This window comes from Stegastes partitus, unplaced genomic scaffold (assembly GCF_000690725.1).
Source record: "Stegastes partitus isolate 25-593 unplaced genomic scaffold, Stegastes_partitus-1.0.2 Scaffold240, whole genome shotgun sequence".
Taxonomy (NCBI): Eukaryota; Metazoa; Chordata; class Actinopteri; family Pomacentridae; genus Stegastes; species Stegastes partitus.
Genome location: NW_007577971.1, coordinates 418,479 through 434,876, shown reverse-complemented (window position 1 = coordinate 434,876; position 16,398 = coordinate 418,479). Strand labels below are relative to the sequence as shown.

Sequence of the window (16,398 nt, the reverse complement as noted above, 5' to 3'; positions counted from 1 at the left end):
AACAACCTGTAAAACCATATCGGTCCATCCCTGCTCTCTGCTGATCTTAATCGTGCCTCTATTGCAGCAGTGACTGAGTTCTCAAAACAAACAGTAGTTGTTCTCTGTTCTGAGGGAATCTAATTTGATGTCATGTGTCCTGCAGGCTGCAGCTGATTGATGACTTGTCCTATGAAGATGTGAAGAAGTGTTACAGAGGATCAGTAAGTCCCTCACAGAACATCACAAAACAATGTGAACCAACCTACATAAACACATACACACAGTAAGCTCTGTAGGCGTTTTCATAAGTCCAGAGATAACAGCAGACCAGCAGGAGTCCTTCAAAATATTTTTTTTTAAGTCACACACATTTCCGCCATCTGTCTCATCTTCAAGGGAACATGTTGAGGGGTATGTGCATGTTTTCATGAAAGATCCACTGGAGTGGACAGAAAGGTACAGTTTAACAACAACAACCAGCAGCTTAGTGTAAGTCTGAATTTTGAGATAAAATGTCAGCTTTGATTGCGTCTCTATGCTTCAGGTAACTTAAACCTCAAATCAAAGCCTCAGTTGAGATAATAAATGTGGTGTCATCAAGAAAAATGACATCAGGGGTACTCGGTGTATCTAAAGGGCTCTATTGCAGACTTCTATATAGTGATATAGAGGGCTGAATGCATGATCTGATCATAACAGTGTATCTGTAAAGTATGTGTGCTGTTAAAATGAGAGACAACCAAACTGAATTTTTCACCCAGAGGAGCTGTGTATGTCAGGGTTCCAATTTCTGTACAGCTTTATTTAGTGTGCACATTCATGAATTTGCTGTTCAACCTGGCAGTGAATTCACTAAAAGGAGAGGGCGACATTTGGGTTGTAAAAGTCCCTTTCATAAACCATTGCAGGGAGACATAAATCACAAAGAAACCATCACTTATCGACAAAACTAAAAGAAAACGTCCCTGAAAATCAGCAAAAACATTCTACAGTGCACTGAACAGTGTGTTGCTGTAATCAGAGATTCAGCAACAGTTCTTTATCCCCGAACACTGAACACAGAACGTCCCCAACTGTCCACCTGTCAATAAAGTAGGACTGCAACTCATGATTATTTTAATAATCGATTATTTTGTCAATTATTTTTACAATTAATCATTTTTTTAAGAAACATTTTTGTTTAGCCTTTATTTACCCAGGTAAGTTATTAAGAACATATCTTCATGAAGAAAACAAAAAACACAAGAGAAGTGTGTATTTTACAGCATTTTATTTAACTTATTTCTGTAAAACAGCTCAAATCAAATCAAATACAGCAAAATGACAATAAACTTGATTTGAGAAATCAGAAGGAACACATTGAGCTTTATATCTGCCTTGTCAGTGTAAAGCTTTTTCAATTCAAAGCATCAAACACAAAAAAATGTTCTAGAATACCATCCAGCAAATAATTGTACAGCAACATTAACAAAATTATTTCAGCCTTTGTCATAAATAATGCTGTATAATTGTAAACAAACATTTAAATGCAGTGCCCATGGAATGACACTGGCATTTTAATCTAGTTTACAGTATGTTCAGCAGAGGGCAGTAATTGGACACAAATGTAAACTGCTGTCTCAACCTTGTCTCAAAGAGTGATTACAGACTGGCTGTGCTATAGAAAATGAGGCAGAAACACTTGTTTAAGAAATGACCGCATTGCAATGCAGAAATGTCCCCATGTCCACATGTTCAGGGCTTAGGCTTGCTCTTTTTGTAGAGGCTACGTTTCCTGCCGCAGTAAACAGCTGCTAAGCTGGAGTGGAAGTGCTTGGAATACATAGGTAGGACTTTGCTAACCTTGACAGAGAGGGATATTTCAACTCATTAGCCTTCCACCACTGTGAAGGATTTTCTTCCTTGGTAATGGGCTTCTCGCCCAAGTATGTACGGACCTCCTTTCTTACTTTCCCAGTGAGTTCCTCTGCTTCTCCATCCTTGGCTTCTTCCTCACTGCTGGTGTCTGAATCGAGTAGACAATCAAGTAAGGACACGGGAGCTTTATCATGAACAGAAGTACTATTGGGTGATGTGTTGTGTTGGACACTGGAGGACTGCAGCTGTTCTATTTCCACTGCCTTCATTTGTACTTTTACTTTAAAACTGTCCTCAGAAGACAGAAACTTTAGTTTTCTAAATGGTGAATCCAGGGAAGAACTAGTGATTACAGTGTTATGTGATGTGTCAGAGAAAGTGGTTTCATTCTTTCATTGCTGCTCAAGCTGTTCTACAGCTGTGTGCTGGAATGCTTGTGCACCGGCTGTTTCAAAATCCATTCTTTGCATCGACTTGACAAACTCATTTACTGGCACAGAGGAAAGTGCGGCGTATTTTTCACTATTCATGTACTCAGTGGCACAGTCAAAAGGTTTCAGGGCTATGGGGAGCTCTTCAATAAGGCTCCACTGGTCTGGTTTTAAGTCCAAACATTGTTTGCATGTTTTTGTCACAGTTAGGTCTGACAGCCTTGCAGTTACATGCCACTGTTGCTCCAGCAGACGACTGATTATGTGACATGTACTGTTCCACCTTGTGCGTACGTCTTGGATAAGCTTATGCTCAGGTGTCCCCATTTGTTGTTTTTGTTTGGTGGATGCAAGTTCACTCTTTTTAAAATACTGGACAAGGTATCTTGAAGCTCCAGTTGCTTTGGCAACTATTTGGTGTTTAACCCTTTAAACACTATAGCCCACAATACCAGGCTGGCACTACGACTCCCGTTCAACACTGCAGACTGCTATAGCGGGCTCCGGTATATGCCGACTTTCTGTTACATTCATTTAGATTTTTAGTGCATGGTAAAGAATCAGTAGATATGGGGGCTGTAGCTTCAGTACAATGTGTTTGTGCAAAAGAGGTGATGTGTTGTAACACAGAGTCACCACCAGACGGGAGCAGATACCATTTATAGGCATACTGCAATGACTCTGGGCTGTATTTCACTGTCCGAGATGTGAGCGGTAGCATGGAGTCTTCCAGGCCGGGTATTGAGTCAGTACATGAGGTCTCTGCCGATCAGGTGTACTGGATAGTGGTATGAGAGTAGAAATGAGTGTTTGACTGTGGAGTCATCAAGTGTGCATTTTAATGGTGTGGTCTCGGGTTCAAAAATGAATGTAGTGGTGACGCAATTCTGCAGCTAAGCACTACAGAAATGTACTTCAAGCAACCTGAGGAACAGCTTCTTTCTCTCGGCTGTCATCTTACCGAACTCTGCACATGCTGTTCACTATGTTTATACTGTAACGTAGTATATTATCTAATCCTATCACTAACAGTAGTTGACTGACACAAAAACATGACCTTAAAGCTTGAAAAAAAAAAAGGTCATATCTCTCCTAGTTACAAAGTACATTAAGATTAGGAGACTCACAGTATCTGCAGTTGTAGCATTAGCAAATAAATGCATTCCCATTTACAGTGTATGGAATGTGACCTCTCCAAAATTTGCTACAAATTATAATGACAACAAAACACCATGTATTGCACCGTAAGTTACTTTATATAATATACATAGTGTCTGTCTAGATTAATGGTTGGAGTTTCAGCAAAAAGTAAGTGGACTTCTCTTGTAGGTTCTTATAGACGTTTCACCTCTCATCCAAGAAGCTTTTTCAGTTCTTGATGACTGATGGGGAGTTTCAGATGTACTGTATATAGTCACTCCAGTTCACATAGCTAATGACCCAGCAACAACCCAGGACTCACCTGTGGAGCCACCCCTTTACACAAACAAGAATGTGAATCTGCCATGTCAGGAAAGACTTGGGATATTAATGAGCGTAAAACTTTCTGGGGAGAGATCTTAACACTGCATTATAGGTGCTTGATAAGTGGTGTCATAGACCCCATCCTCTGTTTAGAGACGACTGTTCCAGTTTGACAGAGGTGGCTTTGTCTATCCCTCTCTCAAACCATGTGTCTTTTCTGTTCAAAATGTGTACATTGCTGTCCCTTAAAGGAATGTCCCTCATTCTCAGATTGAGGTGAACTGCTGATTCTTGTCCTGATGAACTGCTCTCCTGTGTTGAGCCATTCACTTGTAAAGCTGTTGTTTAGTTTCTTCTTTGTACAAGTCTGTGCACTCCTTCTGCATTGGAATGCATATACAATGTTGCTCAATTTTTGTGTGTGTGTGTTTTATCTTTGGGGACAGCTATTTTTTGCCTGTTGCTGGGTCTCAAGTGCATCGGTTTGTTGTGTTGGGAGAAAATCATTCTGAGTTTGTCAGACACACCAGGAATGATGATGTCCCATCTGTATCTCTTTTCTTCTCTGGTTGCTGTCATGCTTTGTTTTCCAGATCTCTTTGATGACATGATGAAGTTGCAATAGTCACAACATTTCAGTACTTTCTGTATGTGTATGTGTATCTACTTTCTCTTTTCCGTCTGCGTTAGTAGGGACATTCTCAGCCTGTTTGTGTTTTAAGGTTCTGACGACCCCCAGCTTATGTGCCAGTGGGTGGGTAGGAATTAAACAGCAGATATTAGTCTGTGTGTGCAGGTTTTCTGTAGACTTTAACATTGGTGCTTACACACACACACACACACACACACACACACACACACACACACACACACACACACACACACACACACACAGAATCTCAATTCCTGACAATTCTCTTAAGCTTTAGTCATCCATGTTGTTTTTGTAGCTTTTCCTACCACACTTTTCCTTCCACTCAACTACATATTAATATGCTTTGATACAACACTTTGCCAACAGCCAGCCTCTTCAGCAGTGACTTTCTTTTTTTTTTTTTTAATTTGTTTATTTAGACGAGACAGTGCGAATTAGTGTACGTACAATCTCAGGTTGTTGTAAATACGCCAGATTTAGCACAAGGCTAATTTCCATCCGGTGTCCCACACACATAAAAGAGAAACACACATGGATACAAACATAGAAAATAACAATAATGATAACAATAAAATAAATAAAAACAACAATAGTAAAACACAGACAGTAGCACACCTTTTTTGTACAGGGTGTCGATGATCGTCTTCTGAACAGTTTTCAAGTCAGGAGAGTTCCCCTTGACGGTAGTTGCATGTACTGAACTAAACCAAGAGATACACAGTATTTATAATGTTTTACTTAAACTCAAAATCATACATTGATCCATCCATCCATCCATGCATTTTCTATATACCACTTAATCCTCGGTATAGTTGCAGGGGGCTGGAGTCTATCCCAGCTGACTCAGGGTGAAGGCAGGTTCACCTGGACAGGTAACCAGTCTATCACAGGGCCACACAGAGACACAAACAAGGACACTCACATTCACACCTACGGACAATGTAGAATCACCAATTAACCTCAACATGTTTCTGGACTGTGGGAGGAAGCCGGAGAACCCGGAGAGAACCCATGCTGCACAGGGAGAACATGGAGACTCCACACAGAAAGATCCAAGGCCCAGGCCGGGATGTGAAACAGTGATCTTCTACCGAACCACCAAGTCACAGTGCAGCAACTCAAAATCTAATATCTTAATAATTTGAGATACTGGATTTCTAATTTTCATTAGCTACAAACCCTAATCATCAAAATAAAACAATTAGAATATGTAACATTTTCACTTTTTTTAAACACCTAATGAAAAATATCAAACTTTTTCACAGTGTTCTATTTATTCAAGATGCATTTTTGTGCATCTCCACCTCAGTCAGCTCGAACCAAAGATGCCTCTTGAATGAGATGTGAAGTGTCTTCAAGAACCAAAAAGAGAAGTCCAGCTGTTTTTTTGTTTGTTTGTTTGTTTTTGTTTTGTTTTGTTGTTGTTGTTTTTTTTTACTAAAGCTCTTAGCAAAACACACACACACACACACACACAACAAATAAAAAAATGTAACAATGAAAAAAAGATTTTGTCAACAGCACAGAAATCACATTTGAGTTTTTATTAATCATTCATTTTTAAGCGTTTTTGTGTTGTAGGCATCCCAAATCTAACTCCAACTCATATTTAAAAGTTTGGCAACTCTGGTTAAAACCATAGACTGTATAAGAAAGATGGACGTAGCAACTGGCCTTGAAAAATGATGCAAACCCGGAAGTGTCAGAAACCTGCAGTATCACTACGTCCGCTAGGTGCTGGCTTCAGAAATCCAAGATGCCAACCAGAAGGTAGCAAAACCCTGGCTTCATTTTCTCAGTGCAGAAACGAACGGTGACATCATGGTGGCTACGTCCATCTTTCTTATACAGTCTATGGTTTAAACCAGGAGTCGGCAATCCGCGGCTCCATGTGGCTCTTTCATACCTCTGCTGCGGCTCCTTGTGGCTCTGGAAAATAAATGATGATTATTTTAATGTAAATGTATTTTATTTTAGTTTGTTAGCTTTTAAAATGTTATTCTAACTTTGAAGATTTTTGTGAACTTGTAACATTAAAATAAAAGGCGTTTACATTTTTTGTCGCTCAAAATATGCGTCACAACCGCCGATGTACGACACCCACTGGCATGAGCAGTGTTGCCAACTTGGCGGTTTTCTCGCTAAATCTGGCGACTTTCCAAATCCTCCTGGCGATTTTTTTTTTTTTTTTTTGGTCAAAAGCAACTAGCGACAAATCTAGAGACTCTTTCTGGTGTTTTGGAGACTGATGTGAAAACACGTATCGTTCTGCAGTTCCTGTCCTTAGCGAGCAGCGGTGCTGCCGTGAGCTCCTCCCATCCCAAAGCGTTCACAGGCGGTCAGGAGTCTGGAGCAGCAGTCCCAGCTGCAGGACAAACAGACGGCATTTTTTACTTTGCTGCAGGTAGATAATTTAAGATCGCCTTCAAATTTTATATATACAAAGAGGATTCAAATAAACATAGTAGATAGTGGATAGATAATATTTTATTTCAAAATAACCTTCAACCCAGTGTCTTTTTTTTTAGTTCAAAATGTTTTTGTTGCATGCGGAAATAAAATGTTTTTTTCTCTGTAGCAGTTCATTGATTTCATTAATGCAACACACTATAGTTTTTTATACATAGCATAAAGGTTAAAACCATATGTGCAGTGTTATCTTCATTTTAGATGTCAAAAGGGTTTTGTGGCTCCTGGTGCTTTCTTTTCCGTGGGAAATGGGTCCAAATGGCTCTTTGAGTGTTTAAGGTTGCCGACCCCGGTTTAAATAAACAATGATGGCAAACATGTATTTGATACTACTCTCATGTAAAACTATATATGAAGCTACAGTCATCTGATAGTTGGTTTACCTTAGTAAAATATTTGAAACAAGGTACCAACACCTTGGCTAAACTTGGCTAAATGTATATACTATAATTTGTCATTTCATGAGGCGTTATGTACCAGGCTATTGTATTTCCTAGCTTTTAGCATTAAAAAAACCTAGAGTGTCTGCTGTTTTCTTTGCCACTGTTTGGAGTCAAAAACCTGCTTCACACAAAGAGTGACAGTGGTATCTAAATATCTAACTCTTGGAGGCAAATATTTTTTGAAGTAGTCAGAGTAAGTTTTTAGTCATTGGACTTCTTCAAGCATCTTCATAGATTTTTTTTCTTAAATGAAAAAAGGAGATAGAACACCACCCCTGACCAAACTAAATGAAAGTAATGTCATCATGGCCAGGAAGATGTAACTGAGAGGAGAAATAAGAATGCAGTATTGCAACAAGGCAGCAATATAAATAACGGACAAGCAAAGAGTAAATTCACTTCATGGAACAGATGAAAGTATGCCGTGTGAAGGGGTCAGACAGATAGAACGTCATCTGAGAAGAAGGACAGAATCATGGAGTGCTTTGAAGAGCAGGCCATGGTGCACACATTACTTGGAGAGCAAGATTTCCTGTTAGACTCCTGTCCTGCAACTTCAGGTCTCCCTTGAACACCATAATTCACAAACCCTGACAGACAAACTGATAATACTTGGACAGAGCTCAACTTTGTGCAACTATATACTGGATTGTTTATTTTTTATTTTTATTTTTTAAATAAATAACTCCCAGTCTGCTAGAATTAGCAACATTTCAACCTTTCCTATCATCCTCAGTATCTAATTCCCCCTGGGGACTTGTCCAGGGCTCCCTGCTGTGCACGCTGCTGACCTATGACTGCTCAGCTAACTTGTTAACCCTCTGCCAGCTGTGTGAGCAAAAGGAAAATTAAACACAAGGGGGTAGACCAATCATTCATATGTTGGGAAATTTGTGGGGATTTTTCATAGATTTAACTTTTCACTCCAAGTTGTAAATTGATATATCTTTCATGTTAAACTATTTTGTGTTAGAACATCACTAAACGCAAGAAGTGTCTTAACTTTCGGAGCCCACATCTTCAATATATTTGCAGAAACAAAAGCAGCTAATTCTGTTTTGTCTGCCTCCACAGACTGTCAGCAAATACAACTCTCAGTACCACAAACTGTTCCAGACAGTTCCTAAAGAAGAGATCCTGATGAAAGGTACAATCTAATTGGGACAGGACAGAACTGTCTATATCCCTGTTTGACCTGATGCAGCTCATATACAGTCATGTAAATAAAGAACACACATTCCATGTAAACCATTGGCTTTTTTTTTTTTTGTTGACATATTTGGACGTGCAAATACTCACCCATTTTAAAACAGTTCCTATTAATAAAGATGACACACTACAACAAATGGCACACAAAATTGACATTTCGTAGTGATTTTCATTCTAAATTAATAATTAAAAAAAAGATAAGTTGCATGAAAAAGGTAAGTATGCCCACGCCTACACCTTCAAATCCATTAAACTAGACTCACAGATTCCAAATGGGGAGTGCCAGGCAAAATCTTTCTTCTTTAAACCTTTGCCTTCTAGTGTATGGTGTTCTGTTTGCTATTAAAGTGTGTGGGGTCATTACTTCAGGATCTAAAGTGCGCTCGAAGACTTTCAGAAAAATGGCTTTTGTTGACACGCCTGAAAACACACATAGTTATGTGTTCGTTGTCATACTGTGTTATGTCTAGGGGTGCAGAGACGTAACATAAAAGGACACGTGGAGAGAAAAACAATGTGAAAGTAGGCAATTTATTGCCACCAAAATTTATATATTTACAATTTTACACAAAAAAAACAAACATTTACAAAATAGAAAAAAAAAGACGGAACAATAGAAGCCTGGCTTCAGGGTGGACTAAGGCCAAAACAACAAACAAAACAAACTATCTAATTAACCCAACAACTGAACTCAACCCTGGAAGAACAGAAATAAACCAAAATACATTTGCCAACCTCCCTCCCTAGAGTCAGCAAAAAACAGGAGAAAACGAATTCAAACAAAACTGGCAGTCCACCCCTACTGCTTCTGACTAACATACAAATATTTACTATCTTAATCTTAAATACGAGACAACTAAATTCTCTGAAACCCGAATTCTAGTATAACTAATCACAACACTAACTACGAAAGCTGGTCATTCTTAGCACCAACACACACTGTTAACAAAAGTCTAAATAGTGAGCACTAAATCTGACACAAGACCGAAGATGCTTCAGGGGCACGAAGCACTGCAGGCGCATAAAGGTGACTCCCTCCCACACGCTGGCCGGAACAGGGTTGTTAAATTCCGCCTCTTCTGGTGGTTCAACCAATCCTGAGCCTCCGGGTGTTCCAATGACGATGATCCTGGACTGCTCATGAATGGAAAAAAAAAAAAAACGTGAAAACAAGAGGAGGTCTCACTCTCTCACAAAAACAACAACCAGAACTCTTACAGCTGGGGCCGTAACACCCCCCTTCCTAAGAACAAACTTCTTTAAGTTCGTCATTAAAACAACCCACGCGATAGAGCATCGGCAAAAACATTCTCGGTACCTTTTTTGTGTCTTATTTCCAAATTGAAATCTTGAATTAGCAGTGCCCACCTCATCAGTCTCTGATTGGAATTTTGCATCTGACGCAGGAACACGAGGGGATTATGGTCTGTGAACACGGTGATTGGTAGAGGACTGGAGCCGATGTAAACTTCGAAATACTGTAGCGCTAAGAGTAAGGCTAATACCTGTTTTTCCAATGGTGCTGTAGTTCACCTGAGAACCACTGAATTTTTTGGAAAAATAGCTGGTAGAACTAATGGCTAATGAGATGATATGAATTGAGTTACACAGGCTTTGATGGCCATGTCCCTGGAACCTTTGGGGTATATTCTTGTGAGGTAGATCTTTGAGCACGAGTGGCTTCATTGGCCTGGACCACAAACTTGTCCATCTTGTTCTAACAGTCTGTTCAGAGGGATGTTCTCCCGCCCCACTGTCAGGGAAAGAACCTTGACAGGTTGAGGTGATGGGCCACGATTCATGGCCACATTGAGATTGGTGCTATTATATTCTGAGCACTTCACGAAGAACTTGAACTCTTTGGCAAGGTGGGACCTTGAAGAACAACATTTAAAACATAAACCTTTCATCTTAAGGAAGGCCTTTCTGCTGTTGAGAAGTTTGTTCTAAAAGTGCTGCATTTTTGACACAGTGTAATTTGTTGTGTAATGTCCAATCATCATAGAATCATCAAAGGGTGTAAAAATATTTGTGCACTGAAATGGGTTTGTTGGTGTAAAAATTTCTTGGTTCCTTCCCACCGTTGCCAACCACTTGCTCGGAGGGAGTTTGGCTTGTTGGGTTCTCTGTTTAAATTTGTAAGGCCTATACCTTACTATGTTAAGTGGTATGTGTTGACATATGTTGTAAAATGTGCTATACAAATAAAATTGAATTTCAAAAAAAAAAAGAAAAGTTGAACAAGAACAATATATTAACCAGGAAACTGATTACACAACCCGAACTTGGCACAACCAAGCCAGGAAAGCACGGACAAAATCAGGACTAATCAAAAATACAATATTAATAATACTACCAGGGAAGTTAGCTTAGCTGAAGACCCAACAGGAGATTGAGGCTTACGGACAGGTGGAGTGATGTGACAGGTGAAGGTGACAGAATGGAGGTGGACAGCTGCAGTGACCAGGTGAGGATGATCTGGGAGACCTTGGATGGAAGCCAGAAGCACAACGGAGAGGATGATGAAGAACTGACCAGGTTTCTCAGAGGCAGCAGGGTGGATCCACCTGATGCAGGGTACGACAAGGTTCACTAACTGGATAGTAGTTTGCGGTCCGGAATCATGTCGTGGTCTGAGGTCAGCTTATATGGAAGGTAGAGATGAGCACCACAAATAAAACAAAACACAAGAAATGACTAAATCAATTCCTGAAAAACAAAGTCAAAGTAAAGAAATTAACCTAAAACATTGGGCTCAATTCACTAGCCGCGGGCAATCACACAAACCCTCAGAACAGCCTGTGATGCAATCTGGTGTCTGAACAGAGCAGGCGCAGACAGCAATCCCCTGAACCAGACCGAGGCGCAGTCTGCTCCGAGCAAAAACAAACACAAAACCAAGGACACGAAAACAAAACATAGAGAAAACAAAAAGAACCAAAAGCAATGTAGAAGAAAAAGAACAATCTAAGAACCAAAACAGCAGCACAGCTCAGGGAGCGATGGTAGCAGCGGGCCAGACAACAAAACTAAATTAAACATACCAGGTACAGCAAACCCTAGGCAACTAGAGGATGTGCAGCTCAGACACACACCTGAAAATTACCCTCAGCATTAATCAGCTGGGAGCGAAGCGACAGACGAAAAGACAGACATTGTGCAGACTTACGTACCAGAGCAGGCAGGTAACCATGCACAGCGAGGTTCCACCAATCACTCCACTTCCCCGGCCCCAGCAATCAGAGATTGTGTGATGGGTGTGAGCACTACGGCACAGACAACAAGGAGGAGATGGTTGAGCACTTACATTGGTGGAGAGAATAGTGCGTCTCGACGGTGATCAAACACCAGGCTGTAGCACCAAACAGAAGAGACTGCCATGCCAAACAAAATGCTGCCACGCCAAGCCACAGCCACCACGGGAACAAACAAGGAGTGGAAGAGAGGAAGCGCCACCGTCACACACCTGATTATAAAGGAGCGCTGGGCTGTAACTACTTGGGCAGTTACATAGTTGATTACACAAACTAGTTCAGATCAGTTTGGGTGAGAAACTGGCTACAAATGCATGGCAATCTGCAACTGCAATAGACAAGGTCACAAGAACTTTATCAGTGTCTACACAACATTTCTTCATCATTTCCAATCAAGTCCAGATTTATACTGACTGAACACCAGGGACAGATGATAGAAGTGAAATCTATAGCAATCTGGTCTCTAAGTTTATACTAATCTGGCACTCAACCTTGCAATCAGTCGACAACTCGCTCTAACGTCTGAGCCTTTTATTATATTTAATATTTACTGATGTTTAAATTGAAGAAATTAATTGAAAAACTAAATTTGCTTGTAGTATTGTTTAAATAGCTACTGTGTCAAAAAAAAAAGATTATATGTTAACTTGTCAAAACATTAAAAAAAAAAATTGGTGCTAATTTTTTTGTGACTGTGAAAGTATACACATACAGTATGAATACTAGACATATTTACTGTATGATCATCATTTAAAGTACATCATATGCATTAAATATTACACAATGCCATCTCAGATGCATTTCTGTCTGTCTGTCTATCTGTCTTGTGACATTATCTCTCTGCTCTCCTGTTCCTGTTCTCCCTCTACAGTCTACTCCTGTGCATTGCTCAGAGACATCCTGCTACAGGGACGACTCTATATATCCAGGAACTGGCTGTGTTTCTATGCAAACCTGTTTGGTAAAGACATCAAGGTGAGTTGAAGAGCACATGTTGTGCATATTTAAAGGTTTACAGTATTTAATATGTTTGTTAATAATATAATGTGTTTTGCTGTAATGTTCAACATTCTCACTCTGTACATTGCTACAACACCTCTGCTCACTCTGTCTGAAATGCTCTGTTTTAGTTCCCTTCTTGAAAATCCCAGTCTTCTATGATTGGCTAGCTAGCCTGACACAACTGTAGTCACATAACATAACCCCAGAGCTGTCTATACAGGTGGACAGACGCAGAGTAAGCAGAAATGGACCAAACTCCCTGCCTGGGGCTATACTAATTGTGTTATATTTGAGTGTAAATAAGTTACGGAAAACAAGCCTGGACTTCAAGCAATGTGTCTCAAGCAGGAAGGAAAAAGTGTGTTATATGAGAGAGTAGATAAGTCCTTTTGCTGTTGACTTTAAATGAAGGGGATGCTGAAGCACATTACAGACTATGTCCAAGATTCATGGAGGAACTGGGATCTAATCCTGTGTTGCCTTGCATGGTAGACTTTCCTGTCTCCAGCTAAGACAGTACAAACAGCAGGAGTACCTGGGCTGCTGAGTAGGGATCTGTTTGGTGAAGTCCACACCAAGGGGGACGCCAACCAAACCTGTTACGCAGTTCACACCACAAGTATCAATGAGCCCACAGGCAAGAATATGTTCCTCTCAGGGTTCAGGCTGCCAATCTGGGCTCAGCCAGGAAGGGATGAAACAGGGTCTTGTCAGCCCGAGACGGCAGGTCTTTTTCAAAGTGGAAGCTTCCAGGGTGTCTCATTTGAAACCATCACAAGTGGGGCCAAAGAGGAGCCACCAAAATTGACCTCACTTACTCTGAATCCTTGGAAGGGGCTGGAGAAGCATGAAAGGAGAGAAGGCTCAAAGCAGACTACAGGGCCACGTGTGTGCCAGGGCATCCCACCCCACAGGTGGGTTATCATCCCATGAGGGAAAAGAAGAGTCGATAATATTCTGATTTTCTAGAACTGAAAAGATTTAACCTTTGCCCTGACAAAGTGACATCAAATCTCCTTAACCCTCTGAAGACAGAGTCTCTACTCCTTTGTTAGTGTCTTGTTAGAGTCTATCTTAACATGACTTCTGCGGCCATGTTCAGAGTTTTCAACACGTGGGACTCTGAGTAAGCAGAAGAGAGAGTGAAGCCTCTGTCACAGTGTGGTTGTCACCCTGCCTATTGATAGGTGCTGCAATTATTATGCTGTCTTTCCTGGCAATGATGTGGTGACCTTACAACCTTGGTTGGAACTGCCAGAGAGCAAGGAGCTCTATGCTGCAGGAGGTTACACTATTACTATAGGTCTTTACCTGCTGCTTTGCCAACTGGGAAGTCTGTGCTTAGCAGGGATCTTACCAAACATACTAGCTTGTGACACCATGAGCAATGCACTGGACAGGTACCAAAGGGATAGCGAATGCTCTCTTTATTTCGAGGGATACTAGCTTGACTTGGATGGAACAGAGTCTACTTTCTGCTGCTAGCCAAATATTGTGCTTAACAGACGAACACTGAGCATGTCAGTGGACCACCGCAGCAATATGCTGGACGGACTTTGAGGTATCAGTCAAAAGATTTCAGCATGACTGTACGAACATTTCCTCCCCTGCTGTTTAGCGGACAGAGAAGTCTGCATTCAGCAGGGACCCCATCTACTGCATCAGCTTACAAATCCGCAAGCAATACATCAGTAAGGACTCACTGTCAAAATGAATTCCTTTCTTTTTCAAGATATTTATTGCTATGTTATATTATTGCTATTTATTGGTTGCTATGGTTGTGTCCATGATAATGGAATAGGAGGCCGTATAGTCAGAGATCAAAATTGGTATTCTGACACTGGCACTCCGAACGAATAGTCGGCTATTCGGCTATTCGGGTCCAGCCCTATCAGTTACTGTTTTTGAAAACTTCCTAAGTACTATTCAGTTAAAGATTATTCGTTAGAATAAATTATTTTATGTCAACATAATCAAGATAATCAACTCAACGTTAAGCATATATATATAATAATCATATTATAACATCTCGTAATGTACACTCTCTTATTCTGCCAAATTTATGCCAGTGTACTCTTTTTTGCTGTTTTTGCTCTCAGTTCCACCTGATGAGACCTAGACTGAAATCAGGGGCCTCTTTTATCATCAGTGCGTACGAACATTGCTAAGTATGGAATTTATCAACTTGTACTTATACTTAGGAATGTGTGTAAATATAAGCACACCTCTGACCATGCGTATGCACATAATCTAGCGGTAGAACAGTGAAACTACAAATAGAAAGCATTCAGGGATTTTGACCACCGGCACATTCCAGCGTGAGGTTGAAGATATGCAGCGTTTCCAGCCACCACTGAGCAGGATCATGCTGGCATTGTTGGAGGCCATAACTCCCCTGGCCCCAGCCTACATCCAGTTCCCTTACAGTCATCACCAATGAGCCCAAATCAAATGGGGACTTAACGCCATCGCTGGATTTCCAAACATAAGTGGAGCCATAAACTGCACCCACATCACAATCAAAGCACCATCACTAATGAATACAATTTTGTAAATAGACAAGGGTTTCATTCAATCAATGTACAAATAATTTTCGATGCACATTTGTCGCTATCAAACGTTGTTGCCCAGTGGCCTGGAGGAACACACGACTCATTCATTTAGCAGAACAGCTCTGTGGGTCTCCAGGCAGGAGCTGTTGAAGATGGCTGGCTTATTGGTGAGTGTTACAGAGTGAGGAAATGTTTTAGCTGGACATAGTTTGGTTATTAAAACATCTCATCTGTAGGTGATCAGGGTTATCCACTGGGTGAACGTTCTGTATTAATTCGTCTTCCTCCCATTGCAGTCATTTCTCTTTTATGGACTGCGATGCGTTTTTTGGCACTGAGCTTAACGTCAAATCACTTTTTAAAAATCTTCTTCTGACCCAACAGAAATAACTGTGGTGGTTATCTTGTCCCATGCAGCATTTTTTCTTTCGCTGCTAATCTCAACATTCCACGCACCAAACAACATTTTCTGTTTGGCGTCAACCTCGCTACAAGTACCTCGATCTCAGTTTCAGAAAAATTCCTCTGTGGTGATAAATGAGGCCCCAGGTTTCCAATCTGTGCTCTGAGATTGTNACAAGTACCTCGATCTCAGTTTCAGAAAAATTCCTCTGTGGTGATAAATGAGGCCCCAGGTTTCCAATCTGTGCTCTGAGATTGTTGTATACTGAATATCACACCTACCTGATCTCACACCCATGTTTACATGTACACGCCTGCCACTTGCCTTCTCCCTTTTGCTTCGTTTCCCACCTTGGGGTCTCAGACCATTTGTCTGCTGACTTGCACACTTACACAGTCTCACTCTCACCTTTGGGTCTACGCTCACTGCCCTTGCGCTCTCCCTCTTTTGTTCCCGACTTAAATTGATTGCATTCGTTGTGCTTAATTTGTATTGCCTGCAAGGTCATTTCTGTCGAGTACAATAAATACAATACCCTTTTATCTTTGAATGAGAACTTGTCATTGGTCGCCTTTGCTTAATATTATCAGAAGCCACCCTCTGCTTAGAAAGTACTTCAGTTTCCTTCATTATTTGTTGATTTACTGGGTGTTATTTACCTGTTATTGTAAAGTTTC

The 16,398-nt window shown here is 40.7% G+C and overlaps 1 protein-coding gene across 1 annotated transcript in view; it reads left to right on the top strand.

The window, feature by feature from the left end:
- The window catches only part of gramd2ab (GRAM domain containing 2Ab), a 35,622-nt gene that overhangs the window by 7,969 nt on the left and 11,255 nt on the right, over nt 1-16,398 (top strand). The window contains exons 2-4 of the mRNA XM_008281646.1: nt 146-203; nt 8,376-8,448; nt 12,636-12,739. Of these exons, the coding sequence (XP_008279868.1) occupies nt 146-203; nt 8,376-8,448; nt 12,636-12,739 (235 nt within the window). The remainder of the gene's footprint in view (nt 1-145; nt 204-8,375; nt 8,449-12,635; nt 12,740-16,398) is intronic.